Source organism: Chiloscyllium punctatum, chromosome 7, assembly GCF_047496795.1.
Source record: "Chiloscyllium punctatum isolate Juve2018m chromosome 7, sChiPun1.3, whole genome shotgun sequence".
Taxonomy (NCBI): Eukaryota; Metazoa; Chordata; class Chondrichthyes; order Orectolobiformes; family Hemiscylliidae; genus Chiloscyllium; species Chiloscyllium punctatum.
The window spans coordinates 68,318,725-68,337,224 of record NC_092745.1 but is presented as its reverse complement, the minus strand read 5'-3'; the positions used below and the strand labels follow the sequence as shown (position 1 = coordinate 68,337,224).

The window sequence follows — 18,500 nt, the reverse complement described above, 5'->3', positions numbered from 1 at the left end:
TGTGCACATTTCAAAAATTCTGCCTTCTCTAAATCTTTCTTACTTTGTACCTAATATTGGAAAAATTGAAATCACCTATTATTTTTGCTCAGCACTGAAATTTATATTTCAGCACAGGCTAGGAGTTCACAGTTGATATAACTTAGTGCCATGACATTTGTTTAGCCACCAGAAAGAAAGCTATAGATGAAACAAACCTGTCTTGATGGTTTTCTTAATAAGGTTTTCTTTCTTCAGCTTAATTGTGGTCTAGGTTAGTTTACAAAATCAGATGATTAGTTATTTTTGTCTTCCATCTGTTCTAATTTGCATTTTCCCTCTAACAATTCTGTAGTTAAGCAGAATGAGGACTTGCATTGATATAGCACTTTTAATAAAGAATTTGCAAGGCGCTTCAAGTGTGCATACCACTGCTTGTGTTGGATTTATTTAAAGGTGCTTTACATTTAGGATATTTTTAAAATCCTAATTCAAGTAATAGAAATAAATATTAAAACATTCCAAAAGTCAATAAAACAAATTGGTAACATTACCATAGAATGTCTTCACTTGATTCTTCTTGACGAATAAGTGTTGAATATATTAAATGAATATGAAAACCCATCAGCCACACAACACCTTTTCTTGGTTATGCACAGATGTGTATGATGCTTTTCAGTTTATAACACAAAACAATTCAATTGCATTCAGCATTACTTTAATTCTGTCATCAAACACAAGTTTTCAGTAGTAATTTACTAATGGGTTTCCAAGCTTTAAATTTATCTTTTCTATTTTTTTGGAGCTGTTCATTGATCATGATAAATTTACAGAAGAAAGCAATATTGCACAACAGAGTTTTCAATACAAAAAAAAGAAACAAAGTAGCATGGTTGCCATCATGATAGGAACATTGAAAGGAAAAATAGATTTTTTGACTCTACTTTTTTTCATTTGCTGAATTACAAGTTATTTAACAATTTTCAGGAATAATGCTTTATTGACATTGTTACAAAATCCCAGCCTAACTGGAGAGGGGAGGGATAATGCAGATAAAAAGTTGAAGAAACTTAAATGTTTCAATTGAATGAAGATATTTTTAAATTTGGAATTTTCCATTTCTTCCCACAAACAAAGTGTATCACAAAGGACAGTCATAAATATAATGAAATAAAGTCCATGGTCATTAATATGAATGTGGAGGAACATTCAATTCAAGTTAATAATCTAGGAAAGTAAGACATGCTTCCCTCGAAATAAGTTGGCGTACTAATTATTTTGTGTGACTCTTTAGTGGAAGGCGCTGTATCTTTGAACTTTTTTAGTGTATGTTCTGAACGATATAGCTTTGTAAAATCATTCTATTTTATTGTTCTCAAATGATATTCCTTAAAAAGCTCCTATCAACAAGGTTCAATAAAACTTGACATAGATTAACTTGTACAGCTAACAACAAAATTTGGAACCACATTCTATTTTGAGATTAACTACTGTTGCCACAGTTAAACAGTAAGAATAGTTCACTGAGGTTCATTGCTTTGAATTGCCTAAAATAAATTTGAAGTTTGGTATACATAGACATTCAATCAACTAAGGACTCCAAAAGCAGATTAACTTCACAACATCTACTGCCCATAGTAATCTTGCAACTTTTTCTGAGAGGTTCACTTTTAAAGGAGCGATTGAAAATTGCAAATCCTGATAATGATTTTGTAAGCGTTGGAATGTTGCATTGGGTTTGTAGATAATCTTTATACATGCTTGGGTCATTAATTTACAATAGAGTTAAGGTTGTGTATCTTGGTTTCAGAATTGTCATCAGTGCATTTTCTTTGTACGGTACTTGCCATGTCCTCTGTAGCCTTTCTCTTTTGCCATGCTGGCACACGCATTGTGCTTGTTTTGCTGCAAGTGGTTCCAATATTTGATTAATTCACTGGGCTCAAACTGATGAGAGGTAATTAGATGGCTATATTTACAGCTAGAGTAAGAAACTCTCCAGTGATTGAAGAGAAACTCATTGGGTGGTGGCACTGGGTCAATTCTCAGTTTTGCAAGACAGATTCCAACATAGACATCCTCTAAATGCAAACGCCGAATACTCAAAGAGACTTTAAAAATCTTTTCAGCTAAGTCCCCGGAAAAAACATAACCAGTGCCTGAACAGAAGACTGGATATCGCTCGCTTGGGTAGAGCTCTGGAGGCATGTACCATTTGCTATCCTTGTTGCGATTAGGTGAATATCCACGCATTAGATATCCAGTGAAATAGTTGTGACGTGGAGGATGTGCAGGCTTTAAGAGTTTGTTTATTAAATACTCTGTATTCACAAACATATCGCTGTCAGTCTTCATAACATACCAGGCATGTGGGCAGTATGTTGCAACCCAGTTCATTCCCATCAGAGTTTTAATAGTGAGATTATAATATGTATCTAGAAAGTCTTGTTGAATAATATCATGATACTGTCTGCTTTCTTCCAATAAAGTCTGCTGAAAGTTCCCACCAGACATTTTAGAACCTAGTAAAAAAAGATGTACCATGCGTAATCCAGGGGCAATGCTTTCATTTCCCCAAGTTTGCCGAATAGCATGTCGAGCTTCAGTTTGGCCAGGTTCAGCTGCAATCAACACAATTAAGAATGGGCTTTGTTTTTCACATTTGTTTGGTTCATTAATGATGTAATTATACTGGTAATGGGGTATATATCCTGTCTTCTTTTCACTGTGCATGGTTCCATTTGCATTCAGTACGTCCCCTAATCCAGTTACATCTGGAGGAGAAAGTGCAGTGCTAGGATTCACAGTATGAATCTTGTATGTTTGCGCAGCCTCTTTCCAAATGTTTTTCATTGTGCTCTGGTTAGTAGTACTTTTTGGTGACCTGAATCCCCTCATTGTATGAGGAACAGAATAACCAGTTTCCTTTGACCAAGTTTTGCTAGTTACCCAATCGTGCTGATTAATGAACAGAAACATTGCAAATAAAAATACAAGGCAAATCAGTGCAATAATATGAGTACGAAATAGTGACCGTTTAACATTCCAGGTCATCTTCATTAGGCAGCAGTACCGTCTTCTCAACTGAAGCATGTTGCAGCAGGGCTAATTGCAGTGCCTAAACGTTTTCTTTTGTGCTCACATTGGCTATGTTTTACAGCTTCCTCTAGGACTGTGTCCCTTATTAAAAAGCTCTGTGGAGCTTGACCTTTTAAAATATATATTTATATGTGTTTCTTCAGCAGGTTAAAGAGGCAGGTTAGTATTTGGCTATTGCAGACCTTTTTTTAATCCTTTTATCACCTCATCCAAGTGCAATCAGTAAGTAAGTAATCCATTTTTACATGTGGGTATTTGTTGATTTTAGAAGTTCCATTGAAGCAGCATGTTTATTAAAATAAATCTTGATAGCCTTTAATACACAAGCTTCTGAAGTCTTTGTTCTTGATATTCTGCAGAAGGAAACTGCAATATATTTCAGTCATTATACATTACATTCAATCACTCAAATGTATCCATATTTTATTCAATTCAGATTATTGACACCACAGGAATTGTTCATGGTGTTTACATATATTTTAAACATTAAAGTTTATCCTTTGTTTTGGGCTCTTGAATCACAACATTTAATACACTTTGTTACACACACCTAAGTTCTTAAGGGTTTAAGAGTTTCAATTTCATGTGTTGTAAATTAATAATGGTACATTTTGCCCTGGAGAGCATTTCATATACTGTTGTGGATTAGTGAAATACTGCATTGTCGCAGTACCATTCCAGTTTAAAGGTTTATCAGAACCCAAATCTGTTTCCTTTCTGTGTTCTGGTTGATTCTTGTGATCTTTTTAAATGCATACACATTAAAATACCACCTCATTTCTACTTCAAAATTAGCATTTGGTCAGAATTTTTTGTACTCATATATAAGTGTTCAATATGACAGAATGAAGGTTAACTTGCAAAATAATTTTCTTAGTGCACTGCTTCTGTCACTGTGCACTATATTTAAAATACGGGACAACGAAGCAGCTGTCAGTTGTCATACTTCATTGTAGAATATTTCATTTCCTTTAACCATGTAATTAGAAGTTTGAAGTTGAAAAAAGTAGTTTTATTGTATTAAGTTTTAGATTGGTGTTTATACTAGTTTTAAAGATTTGCTGCTCTTATAATCTGTAACAAAACTAGCTTCAATACTGTTAATGATAAAATGAAACATGGGCAGTCCTCATTTCATGCACATATATATGAAGCATTTCGTTGTGCTGACAAGAGCACATAGTATTTGTCTAATATTTCTAGAATTTATCTATCTATTGATAGCTGATAGCGGTTTGCATCTCTATTACAGTGCGGTCCATTTGATGACATTGAACAGACTGACAAACAATTTCACCTGTGAAACAGCAATATTATTGAACATTTTTTAAAATAGGTTTATTCACTAAAGTGTTAATTATTTGTGAAGTACTTTCTTGACCCTCGTTTGTGCAGTTTAGCAGTTCAGTTTCCATATATGTTATGAATGTGTTGACACAATACATTTTAAACATATTCCCTTGTCTTATTACTCAAGACAGTCTTGTTCATCATTTCAGTGCACACAGCTTTATATAATTAGGACAAGCAAGAATTAATTATTTCCCTTCTATCTCTCCTCTTCTTTCCTCCTCTCTCTTTGTCTCCAGATAATTTTCCATTGACCAGGTGTTGTTGTTGTGAGACTTCAGTAAAAGATGTTATTCATAAAGATTTTAAGAGCAAGTGAATTGAATCTTTGCAATGATACACTTGCTCGTGAATACAGGTGATACATTTAAAGCTAGATTGACACACAGCATCTGAGTGTAAGATTTTTTTAATGCCCTGTATGAGGTAATAGGCAGGGTTTTGACTATTGTTAGGAAACATTAATGTTATGTACGTGAACAGTGCATGTTTAATTGAAAATATCTCTCAGATAATCAGTTAATTTTTGCTAATTAATGGGTTCTTGATAGTGAAATGGAGAGTAGTTGAGTGCTCAAGATTTATTTTAAAACTAACTAATCTCCAGTGAAAATGGATTTTAGTGCTTAAAGTCAATTTATACACAATTTTTGGAAGTATTAAATTCTAATATTGTTTATGGAAGTTGGCTATGAGAGAAAAATAAGTATCTAATTGTTAGTAAATATTATTTTATATTTTGGCTGAAAAAGGATTCCAACATAGGCTGTAGAATTTAGTTGAATATGAAAGGAACGTATGTATGGTTATAGGAATATAGTGAAAAGAAAACAATGTCTTACAAATGAATAAATGGCAGTTAAATAATGAAAGAAACATGCCTTTTAAAAGTAGCTAGTTGAAGTCTGAATGGCTGCAGTGCAATTCCAGTTCTAAACCAAAATTTGAGGTAATTTGGGCATACTGAAATACAGAGAAACCTCAATTATCCGAAGGACAAGGGCAGGGAGTATTTCATCTGGTTAATTGAATTCTGGATAATCGAATTCCGAATAATATAGTTCAGCCAAGTAACGGGACGTGATGATCTTGCTGGATAATCCGATATTCGGATAATCGAGGTTCGTCTGTATGTATTTGCAAAAGAAAAGGCTGCGTAGACTAAAGTCTTTAATCTCCCGTTATTTCAAATACAGTGACATAATTAAAGAAATGCCAACTTAATGGATTCTTCCTGTTATGTTGCCTTCGTGTAGGCCATTGCTGTGAATGAATATAGCATTAAGTAAAATGGCAGGAAAGTGCTGTATTCAGAATCTCTTGAGGTGCAAAGTGTCATATTGGGAAATACTTGAAGGATTGACTTGACCTTTTTAACAGTAAATATGGATTTGGCATACATTGCAGCATGCCAGTGCCATGAGTGCTTGGATATGGATTTTTACTTCGACTTGAACTTCATAGCTCCCTCATCTGTAGATTAGTGAGGCAGGTAAAGCATTCCGTTTTTTTCTGTACATAGACAATGGTCTCTCACCACCGCAGCATCTGTTGACCAGTTGGAAATCTCTACTCTTTGGCAGCAGTATTTTAGATTGTTTTAAATAACTTTGCTGTTTTGTGCTTTTTCCTTTGGGATAATACAAGTTGCCTAGAGTGTTAGGCCAATCCTGTGTATTCATCCCTCTATAGTCACAGATGCACAGGGAGAAAAAATAAATTGGTACTTCAAACATGCCATCCAGTGTGGACACCCATGCAAGAAATATGTGGCTCAGGGTTTGAGAACGAATGTTTAAAATGCTGAAACAACTTAATTGATTTCTTACTGATTTGGTAGAAACCAATATATAATGACCTGTGTGTGTTTGTGGGGGGAGGGCGGAGCTGTAAGTGAGAAAGAGTTAGCAACCATTTTCATGTAATTTTAAAAGATTATGTTGACAAGCACTGAATCTGCAAAAAAAGTAGGTGTTAATGTATTGTGTCAGTACTGCTTGACTTTTCAGTTAACTAAAATACCTATGATCTACTAGAAATGGTGTTAAGATTGTGTTATCAACTAAAAGGTCAACATTGTTTATCAGAGAAAATCACTTGGGTGAGTAAGATCCCTTTAATTCTGTTGACAACCTCTGGCACCGGTAAGTGTGTTGATGAAATAACACTTTCTAATTTGAATGAGTTAAATGCCGAGATAAACTATTTATTGGAAGTAGCCTTGGCCTCCTTTGACTTTAATGCAGCAGTTGTTAGTGAATTATCGAGCAGTTGTAACATTTGCCATTAGGCATTTAGTGGTTTACCTGGAATTGCACTACACAATATGAACGTAATCAACGGTTTGGATGCCATTGACCAAGAGTGTGCTGGTGTGTTTGACAAAATATTTGATTAGACTGTGGGAGATATCTATGTATTATATATTTTCCTAAATGTTTAATATTCTGTTTATTGCAATCTTAATAATAAAAGTGCGAACAGCTAATTGGGAAGAAAACAATTGCAAAATGTGAGAGGCAGGAGAGGAAGAGAAAAATGTACTTGCAGCAAAGAAAAATTATACACAGTATGTTGATTGGCAAGAAGATAGTGAGACAAGAACATTTTTATTGAGTAGTTCGCTACTGGACATGTACTGCAATAAATGTGATTGAGGATGTGTCAGTTGATAGTACTGTAGAAAAAAAATGAAGTTTCTCTGCAAGATGATCTCTCTAAATTTTATATTTTCACTTTTGCAGAACTTCAGCTTACAAAATTTTACTTTCATGATAACTTACACCAGCTCTTAAAATTTCAGTAAAATTAATTGACAATTTGTTATCTTACTTTTGACCGTTCTTTATATTTTTCTTGTACATTTTACTGTATAATGATAGATGATGTAAACATTTTAAGTACAGGAATGCAATTAAATTATTGGTAAAATGACTGGTACAACTTGAAATGTGTATAACTGTTAATGAAATGAAGCGTAAAGCCTATGACTAGGTGAAGGAAATTATTTTGGATTTTAAAAGCTTTATTTTCTAACATTGAAATGCATTTAGAGTTCTCATAAGGTTAAAGGAAGCATATTCTGATTCTGTGAACAGGACAGAGAGGACAAAACAAATACGTTGTTGAACTCTCATATTTGAGAGAAAATCTCCATTCTGCAGCAGGGGTACTGTTTATTTATATTGTTTCTTTTGAATGTTAAATTCTAATATAAATTGGAACTTGAATGGCTGGGGGTAGAATTTAGAATTACTTTAATTAAAGTCTAAGCTTTAACAGTTCAAAAAGTTTTGTATTTCAGTAGCCTTATTTTTCAAGTCTGTGTAATCAGTTGCATCAATTGGAGTGGAATGTCATCACAGCAATTTGGTTGGATTTGTGATTATTGTCATCTTAAATACACAGAAGATTGCATATTTTCCCAAGAGAATGATATCTATATGCTGACATTTAATTTAACATTTTGCATGTTCTTTTACCAATAATTTGAGATCCCTGGTTAATATACGTTGATTATAATCCTCAGTTAAATGATATGCAGACTTTCATTATTGTAAGTGGACAGCTTATTTTTCACTATGTATAGTTCAGGCAGTGAAACAACATAATAAGCTATTGTGTCTTTCTGAAATACTTTGGATTCAAATAATTAGACTGGTTTTATTGTAGGTCAATCAGTTACTACATAGTACTTTTGTATACTGACGACGTATTGCACTGCCTGTCACTAGGTGGTAGTGCTGAGCAGACATGAGCTTGATTTCACTAACTATACTGTTAACATTTATTTACAATGTTTCAGAAAACACCTACAAAGTTATAATTGATATTTTAAAACATTTCATCAATCCTAACATGTTAGTGTAAAATGATTGTGTGGTTTTATCTTAATTCAACTCTTTCCAATTATGGGCAGTCATGAATCCACATAAAGTCAGTAAAACTCTAGAGTTAGTTGTTAAATATCATTACGCTTTTACTTAGAGGCATGTTCAGTTGTATCATGATGTTATTAAAAAGTAACGCTGGCGGCACAGCAACTGCTTTTATATTTAAAACCGTTTAATGATTCATTGCAGTCGGCTGATTGATGTCTGAGCCAAGCACTGACTGCAGTACAACATCTCTCAAATAAGATTCAACCGTTTGCAAGTCTGACATTTTTAAAATGGAATGGCGAATAACATTTGTTGTTTCTTTGTTTTCTTGATGTCAAAAGTATATAAATTCAGAAGTATAAACTATCTATCTAAGTCCAAAATAGATGTGTCCAACTCTACTGTCAGATGATGCAGGGATATATAAGGATTTAGACTTCAGTTTTTCTGCTATTTAGAATATATTGTAAACAAATAATTATTGGCTTTGATGTTTGCCAATTGTTGTTAGATTTGACAGCATAAAACAGTCTGCCCTTTTAAATATCATAATTAATAATAATGCATTGGTCTTGAATAAAACACTTACAGTTATACAGTTGAAACAATAAAATGGTAAACCAGCATTATTTTCTGCTTAACAGATATAATTTGACTTAGCTTTGTTTCGTCTTTTTGTTTTGATGGCTCAGTGCTCACAGCATGTGCCACAGAGTAAAGCTATTTAACTGAGCTTTCAAGCTGCTTGTGTACCAGAAATTGCTCTTAAACAGACAACTAAGATTATTCTCGAGCAACATTTTAAATAAAAAAAAGTCTTGCTTTTGAAGCTGTTGTCATCCATTTTCTTTATACTGTAGTCTATAATAAACAGTGAATTTAATCTGTTTCAGTTTGCTTCATGCTGAAATTCAGGTACTCCTGTAGAAGAACAATGGGTCTGTTGTTCTCAAGGCAACTCTAAAGCATAAGAATAGTACAAGTAAGCTTTAACATACCTTCCTTCGTCGGGCCCCTTATGGATAGAGATGCAAACGCCGGCAGAAAACATGTTTTTGGCTAGCCATCATACCAGCAAGAGGCTGCTGCTGAACATGCGCATATCTGGAGTAATTCAGCCTACGCTTAATTTTTACTTTTGTCTGCCCATCTGCCTGTCTGTTACAGAGAATTGCCTTAGTAAAAAGACAGAATTTTTTTCACTTTTGAAGACCGTTGCTTACCATAGTAGCCACATTGGAGAACAGTTTGTCAGCTCTTTAGTTAAATAATGCAGTCCTGCAATCCCCAGCTGTCTTTCTGGTCGATCAGTGTTTATAGACATCAGCAATAGAAGGCAGCTGCTATGTGCATGGACTGATTCTTCGGTTGTGTACGACATATTAAGGAAGCTACGTCCAGTCCTTTGGGTTGCTAGGCAGCTAAGGCATGACTGTGAGCAGGGTTGATGCTGCGCAGATTTGGTCTGTTAAGCTTACTCCTTTTGCATTAAATAAAATAAGAACAGGATATGCTTTTGACTGACTCTGTCCTCTGAAAGCAAAAGGAAACGTCAGTGTACAGGAGAATCCCACGTGATCATTACTGTATTAATGTCCTTCCTGTCTTGGGTAACTGTTCTGCTGCAGGACTCCTGGTGTTAGATGAAGGAATACGTGATTTTGTCAATGGATTTTGCTTCACTGGGAATCCTAAGCACAAAATGCTGGAAGCAAGCTTAAAACAGGGGAGCAAGTATTTTATTTGTCATACTGTCTGTCTCAACCAGTTTTTTTTTGAAGTGCAAAATGATAAGCTTACATTTACTTTTCCTTTTGCATACTTAAGCAGAGATCTTTCTTACCTGTATTTTAACTGAGTAAAATCCAAATTTGATGATTGAACAGTAATGCTTATTTGGGAAATAAAAATGAACAGTTGTATGCAGAGATATTTTGTTCAGTTTTTTTCACCTTTTTTTCCCCACCTTTTTTCAATAACTCTTGAAAGATGAAAGATTTCAAAACATTTTGAAAAGCAGCTGTCAATTGTTTTTATTGTTTTCACATTAATATTGAATCAAATTAGATGAAAAGTCAGGACGGAAATCAGCCATGGAAACATTTGGGAATTGGAACCAACTTCATTAAAACATACATGGAAATTGAAGTAGAAATGTTCACTGTAACCTTGTTACAAGAGGTAAATAGATAACTTGGGTCGGCGCTTCTCTAAAGTCAGACTCCACAAACCAGTCTGGCATTTCTATATTCTTATTTGAGTATGTATCACCATCATTCATTGGCTTAATTAAACAGCTGAACTGAAATTTGAGAGTTTCTATATTATAAATTAAATAGACAAAATTTTATTTTAAACAGAGGTTTTCAGAAATCTCATGTTCACAGAATTCTAATTTTAACTGCCAGACAGTTTAGGAGAAATTCGTGAGGGCATTTAAAATAATCTTTCAATTCTATTTATTCATTGTAAGAATACTTTGACAGTCAAGATCCTCCAATGGGTAACAGGATTGCATAGAGTATGGACTTTTTGGATGACAAGTGGAGGTGGAACAATTGGAACGGGAAGGTCATGTGAATGAAATATTAAGGAATACAATTAAAGTTGGCAATGCTAGTAGTTTTACATGATACGTTGTGTTTTAATGTATTGTTTTCCTTTCAATTGAATTTCAAGTGAGCTCAATTATATATTTTTCCTCATCACCCAGTTCTAATTGCTTGCAACATTAAAATCATTCACAACGTAGTTCATTCACTGTGCATCTGGCCAGTATTTATGGAGTTTGCTCACGGAGCTGGAAGGTTAGTTTTCTGACATTCCATCACCATACTAGGTAACATCATCAGTGAGCCTCTGGTGAAGCATTGGTGTTATGACCCGCTTTCTATTTACGTGTTTAGGTTTCCTTGGGTCACCGGAGGCTCATTTCCTGTTCATTTTCTCAGAGGGTGGTAAATGGGGTCCATGTCGATGCGTTTGTTGATAGAGTTCCGGTTAGAATGCCATGCTTCTAAAATTCTTGTGCATGTCTCTGTTTGGCTTGTCCTGGGATAGATGTGTTGTTCCAACAAAGTGGTATCCTTCCTCATCTGTATGTATGTAAGGATACTAATGATAGTGGGTCATGTCTTTTTGTGGCTAGTTTTCTGCCTGTTTGTCCAATGTAGTGTTTGTTACAGTTCTTGCAAGGTATTTTGTAAATGACATTCATTTTGTTGTCTGTATCGGGTCTTTCAAGTTTATGAGCTGCTGTTTTCGCATGTTTGTGGGTTATTATGATGTCAAGAGGTCTGAGTAGTCTGGCAGTCATTTCTGAGATGTCTTTGATGTAGGGGAGAGTGGCTAGGGTTTCTGGACGTGTTTTGTCTGCTTGTTTAGTTTGTTGCTGCAAAATTAGCAGACTGTATTCATTGGGTACCTGTTCTTTTTGAAAATATCGTATAGTTGATTTTCCTCTGCTCTTCGTAGTTCCTCTATGCTGCAGTGTGCGATGGCTCATTGGAATAATGTTCTAATGTAGCTTCATTTGTAGGTGTTGGAATGATTGCTTCTGTAATTCAGTATTTGGTCTGTATGTGTTGTTTTCCTGTTGACACTGGTTTGAAATTCCCCATTGGCTGTTCGCTCTACTGTGACATCTAGGAATGCCAGTTTGTTGTTGTTTCCTCCTCTTTTGTGAACTGGAACTCTATCAACAAACACATCGACTTGGACCCCACCTACTACCCTCTGAGGAAAATAATAGGAAATGACATCACCACAGGAAATGACATCACAAACCCAAGGAAACCAAGCACACAAATAGAAAGTGGGTCATAATATCAGTGCTTCACTGGAGGCTCATTGATGTGTTACTTAGTATGGTGATGGAACGTCTGAATACAAACCTTCCAGCTCACCGAGCAAACTTAGATCCAGCTACAAATCTTCTCAAAACTGGCCAGTATTTGTGTTTGAGCTTCAAAACTGATTTTTCATGCATCAGGTGATGGTGAAAAGTTAGTTATCATAGTCCCAAAGGAATATAGGCTATTGTCTGGTTAACAGTTTAACTTGAGGGTCACCATGCCTCAGACGAATGGAAAATTGGAGAAGCAACCTTCATGATAATGCCAGCTGATATGAGAATTAAACCTGCAGTTTCGATGTCTATCTGCATCGCAAGCCATGCATCTGGCCAACTCAGCCAACTAACCCCTTATCAAATGACCAGGCTCTTTCTATTCCAGTCAGACACAGTCAAAGGTGATTTTTCTATTCTCAGAGTGCTAAGATGACTTATAGACTTTATGCTATTGCTATACTTTAAGATTAAGTAACATGGTACAGTTTGGAGATGAAATATGGGATCTCTGTGTTACATAGACCCACATTTCTATTCAATACATTTGTTGAACAACTTTCAGTTGAGTTTGAACCATATTGTCAGCAACCTTACTGTTGTTATATTTGATCCTAAGGCTGAGCTTCCAATCACATATCTGTGCACTTCTGGCTGGCCTACAATGTTTTAATCTCTGAACTTGAGGTCACTCAAAACTCTGCTGATGTCTTAATGTGTCCGACTCATCCATTACCCTTGTGTTCACTGACGTGTTGTTTTGTAGTTAAACAGCACATTGATTTTTAATAAAACCAGAAAATATTCAGATTTGGCAATCTGTGGAGAGAGAGAGAGAGATACAGTCGCCATTTTAGTTAAATGACCTCGAGGAAGGTAATCAAGCTGAATCTTTCTCTTGTCACCAACGTTGCCAGACCTATTGAGTTTTCCAGCATTTGTTTCAATTTTATGGCAAGTGCAGTATTTTGCTTTTGTACTTTGCTTTTATAGTTGTAGCTTATGGATTTTATAGTTGTATTCAAACCCTTACTTCATTTCACCCCCTTGACCTCTCAATGCTTCTGGTTTCTTAGTGCTCTAGAATTACACTTACCTCAATCTGGGCTTTTAAACATTTGCAATTTTAGTTGCTTCATGATTATTCATGCATCTTTAGCCTCTATATATCTGTTTTCTCTTCACATGCACTGTTTAAAATTTACTACTTTACCAATCTTTTGATCATCTGCCTTGATAAGTCCCAAGGAACATAACAAAGCATGAAATACAAACAAGAGAAGGCCATTTTGTCAGTCAAAGCTACTCAATATTTGTGTCTTTGTGGCTGATTTTCTAACTCAGCTATATCTATCTGCACCATGCATGTTAATTTTTGATTCCCTTAGTATCTAAAAGTTCTGTCCATCCCTGTTTTGAATATGTGAGTATAACCACCACACTTTCATATCCTTTTGTTGTCAATTGCTATTTTTTGAATGAAATAAAGCTTCAAATTCAGCAATTAGAAATATTTCAGTCTAAATCAGTCATTATTTAACCAGAGATATAGATTTGCTTTACGTTTATTTTAAGCCTTTATTTCTTTTCTATCAACAATATATATGTGAGAAATGTTTTGCTTTCTTCCATATTAAATAAATAATCTAGAGTAAGCACAGCACGAAAGGGCTGCAGGATTCCAGTATCCTTTTGCAATGCCATGTCCAATATTTCAAAACAAAACTGAAGAATCAACCACGCTTCCCTTAACCTAATCAAAAGTTTGGTCTTCAAATGACAGCTATCAGCAGTATTTACTTGATGTGATCAGTTTATAAATGGTGATAAGAAGCTGTATGTTATGATTGGAAGCATTAAAATGAACCCCTACCAAAGCAGGCACATTGGGTCCCATAATGGCTGATGTAAGACATTGTATTAAAACTAGAAATAATTGTCCTTTAACGACGGGAATATCTTCAAACAAAGTCTCTGAAAAATCCGTCATTTTAGAGAAGAGAAAAAAAACTATTTTCCAAGTTCACCTTGTTACTTTTCAACGGCTCCAATTAAGTTTACACAGTATTACTGACACTACAGGGATCCTGAACAAGTAAGTGATGCCGAGAGAAAGGACCAAATTAGTCTTTTCAGTTCATTTATTGATCAAACTCGCTTGAAGCATACAGTCAACCAATAGAAATCCAACTCTTGTTCAAAGACACTACCACTGGAAAAAATAAAAATACTCTGGCTTTAAGGACTGGATATGTGCATCAAATTGCTTTGAGCTGAATTTTCAAAGTGACTAATAATTTGTAGAAATAAAGTAGAAATCTTGTGGCATGGTTAATGCTGCAACTGGATGTAGGTTTGTTGCAACTATTTAAGTCACTAGGTTGCTGCTATTGCTCTTGCCAAAGGTATTGACTGCATAAAATAGTTTAATAGCTTAATATTGTAACCAAAGCTTGGCTGCCCATGGCCAAAGTTGCAGCAAGTTCTATTTATTCACCATCCTTCCATTTGCTGGCCTCTCCGTATGACTCTTTGCTCTAGTTCACTTCCTGAACACTGACTCAGCTAAATGTTGTTTAATAATATTTCTCTCCAGTACTTGGGATGAAATGCATCATTAAAAAAGCTGCATAAAAGTAAATTGTCAACAGTAATTTGTTACCTCTTAACTTTAATTTAAAGAAATGCTAAATATTAATTGAACTTACTAAGTATGTTTTATCAGATGATGAATCATTTCTGAAATTCGACAGATTAACAATACTGTGTTTATAGTTCAATTTTTGTCCGAAAATAATTAAATGGAAATCACTTTACAAATATAGCATTTTTCGAAACAGGCTTTTAGACAACTAAAATCCGACTCAAAATGTCTCACTCTCTCCCTCCCTCCATCTCTCTCTCTCTCTCTCACTCTCACTCTCTCTGAATAGATGCTGTCAGACCTGCTGAGTTTCTCCAGCATTTTCCATTTATTTTGTATTCCATTGCGCTGCTGTCTTGTACTTGTAAATGATTGACCAGGTCTGGGTAATGAGGATTCCTAGCTGTCAACTGGCTCTTGCAGCCTCTCTACTTACAGGTATGCAATCCTTTATCCGAAACCCTCGGAGCCAGCTGGTTTTCAGAATTTGAAATTTTTCAAATTTCGGAATATGTGACAGATTCATAGTGAAATTAAAAAATCTTAACCGGATACGCACTCAGAAATGATGCCTGCCTGTGGTGGGCCATCTCGGCATGTCACATCTGAGTGACGCGAGTCAAGTGGGTGTGGAGTTGGTTTAACTGTTTGCACGCCAAACAACCTTCACGAGAAACTTCAGAATTCAGAGCTTTTCAGCTTTCGGGTAAAGGATACCTGTTTATGGTTGGCTGAGTTCAGTTTCTAAAAGTGGTAATCCCCAGGATATTGATAGTTGGGAAATCAATCATGAAATTGACTGAAGGACTATGGTTGGATTCTCTCTTGTTGGAAATGGTTATTTCCTGGCATTTCTGTAGTGCTGTTAAAAGGTCGGTAGGAAAGGAAAACAAAAGGAAAGGACTCTGAAAGGGTCATGGGCAGGAAGCTTCAACAGTTTTAAAAATCTATATCCATGCGCTTGTGTAAGAAAATTTTGCACTGAATGTTTATTTTATTGTAAGCAATGTATGAATATAAATTTGAAAAAAATAGTTAGAGAAGGAGAATTTTCTCGAGTATATCTGGAATTTTACATCGTCCCCACACGTATTACCTCAGCTCTCACAGTTCTACTTTTGTTGAATTGCTGTAGCAAGCAGGGTACATGCATGCCTTTTCATGTTTGTTGTAATCCAGGGCTGCCATCTTTAGTCCCTTTCCTATTTCTTACTTGTAGGCTGCCTTGATAACAATCCTGTTAAGTAGATGTTAGATCCACCTTCATGTACATAAAAGCTAAGCTCAGTTTCAGATACAGAACTGTCAGCTGCTTGCACTGATTATTCTGATGGTTGATTAGTTTAATGACACAAATGCTGGAAATTTTGCCTCCCTTCTGCCTCCCATCAGCGCTGCTGTTTTGTCAGTAGTGGGTAGGCCCTTGGAGCGGATACCCAGTAAAACCTAGGAGAAAGTGAGGACTGCAGATGCTGGAAATCAGAGTCGAAGAGAGTGGTGCTGGAAAAGCACATCAGGTCAGGCAGCATCCAAGGAGCAGGAGAATAAGCTTCCTGATGAAACGTTGACTCTCCTGCTCCCTGGATGCTGCCTGACCAACTGTGCTTTTCCAGCACCACACTCTTTGACGCAGTAAAACCCAGTCAAGAAAGAAGATTAAATCAACTCAAAATTTATTCCTCCACAGATGTTGCTAGACCTGCTAAGTTTTTCTAGTATTTCCTCTTTTTGTTTGATTTCCAGCATCCCCAGGATTTGTTTTGTTTGTAAATTCCACTTAAAGGATTGATAAACAACGCAAGTTTACAAGCCTGATTATCTCCAAGTGCTCAGCCATCAAAAGTAACTTTGATGTGAGGACACCGTCCAGTTACTTTGGTTTAAAAATCAATTTGGATGCTAAACATTGGTATTAGAGCTGATCCATTTATGCTTTGTGGAAGTATTGCTTGAATGTGATCATGAACTGTGAAATTCCTTTTTTATTCATGGAATGTAGATCTCCCTGGTTAGGCAAGCAGTTGTTACCTATCCCACTTGCTCTGGACAAGGTGCTGGTGAGCCCCTCTTTGAACTACTACATTTCTTTGGGAATAGGGACATTCAAAATGATGTAGGAAGGGAGTTCCAAGAGATGGACCCAGCAACAGTGGAAGAATGGCTATATTATTCCAAGTCAGGATGGTATGTACCTGAGGGGAATTTCAGGTGATGGTACTACCATGCATATGCTAACCTTGTCCGGCTTAGATGGTGGAGATTGCAGGTTTGGAAGATGCTGGTGGAAGAGCCTTGGTGAGTTACTGCAATGCATCGTGGAGATGGTATGTACTGCTCTTGTTGTGTGACATTGGTGAAAATAATGTGTGATGAAGGTGATGGATAGTTGCCAGTTAAGAGGACCATTTTGTCTTGGGTGTTGATCAGCTTTTTGAATGGTGATGGAGCTGCATTCAGTCAGGCAAGTGGGCCATATTCCATCACACTCCAGACTTGTACCTTGTATACAGTGGATTGCTTCTGGTGAGTCAGAGAAAGTTATTCACTGCAGGATTCCCAGCCTCTCACCTGTTCTTGTGGCCACAGTGATCCAAACTGATAGTCTTAAGTTAATTTCTAATATAGCTCTTAGTACAGTCTGGATTATTTAATTAATGATGTCTCATAACAGAATTGCATCTGATGCTAGCTCGTTTATGAGCATACCACTCAGTGTCAAATGAGCACATGGACATTGCCCTATAGTTCTTGCATGTTCTTGTGTTAGTCTAAGAAGCTACTCTGTAATTTGCCCCCAAGTGTGGCTGTTTGATCACATAAGTGGCAGGTCCTCTAAATATAAACTTGGAGTCATCACATGCATTTTATTGATGTATTGTGTTTGTAAATTATGATTACTCCAGTTCTTTTGTCAGGTTTACATATCTGTGTGTTGGGGTTAGCCTTGAGATTACATAAAGTTCCAGCCCTTTGCATGGTAGATAAAAATCTGTAGCTAAACGTCTACCACAATACTTGTATGTTAGGTCTGCTTGGTTTGGTTTCAGGGTCTCAACTTTGTTGTTGGATCCTGATTGTGAATGCAATAACTGGTATTATAAGAGTTCATCTGCCCAGAAATACTAGGCTAGAAATACTCCAGTGACAGCTCAGATGGGCAGAGCTGCGGCAAATGGAATTCAACTGGTAAAGTGCAAGATGGTGCACTTAGGAGGACTAATATGAGGCAGGAAACATTGTAGGATCCTGGAAAGTACTGAAGGTTACAGGGAATTGGTGTGCAATTCGATAGATGCCTGAAGGTAGCAGGTAGTTGTGATTAAGAAAACATTTAGGATACTTGCCTTTATGATAGAAGACTAGAATATAGGGGTAAGTTAGCTGTGTTGGAACTGTATAAAACACTTGGTGGGTTACTCCTGGGGTACTGCTTGTTATTCTGGTCACCAGGTATCTGACCTATGGGGAAAGATCGGATATGTTGTGGTTGTTCTCTTTGAGGCGTTGAAGTTGAGAGGGAACCTGATAACAGTGTACAAGATTGAGAAAGCATATTTAGGGTAGATATGTCAACACTGTTTCCATTAGTAGAGGGGTCAATAATCAGGAAGAATAGTCTGAAGCTAAGAGGTAGATAGCTAATAAGAGTGTTGAGGAGAAATTCTCTTTTCAATAGAGAGTGGTGAGAGTCTGGAACTGA

At 36.1% G+C, this 18,500-nt stretch overlaps 2 protein-coding genes across 4 annotated transcripts in view; one reads left to right on the top strand and one right to left on the bottom strand.

The window, feature by feature from the left end:
* Positions 1-18,500, top strand: part of cdc73 (cell division cycle 73, Paf1/RNA polymerase II complex component, homolog (S. cerevisiae)) — a 326,652-nt gene that overhangs the window by 113,093 nt on the left and 195,059 nt on the right. The gene's annotated exons all lie outside the window — the stretch shown is intronic.
* Positions 681-9,869, bottom strand: LOC140479767 (beta-1,3-galactosyltransferase 2-like). 3 transcript variants are annotated; one of them, XM_072573902.1, is made up of 2 exons: positions 9,308-9,869; positions 681-3,444 (listed from the first exon to the last, which is right to left on the bottom strand). In XM_072573902.1, exon 2 carries the CDS (start codon positions 3,070-3,072, stop codon positions 1,798-1,800), a length of 1,275 nt encoding a protein of 424 aa, XP_072430003.1. In that variant the 5' UTR covers positions 3,073-3,444; positions 9,308-9,869; the 3' UTR covers positions 681-1,797. The 3 variants fall into 3 exon arrangements, with proteins under 3 accessions (XP_072430003.1, XP_072430005.1, XP_072430004.1); XM_072573904.1 differs by having other exon boundaries at positions 681-3,431; XM_072573903.1 differs by having other exon boundaries at positions 9,533-9,869.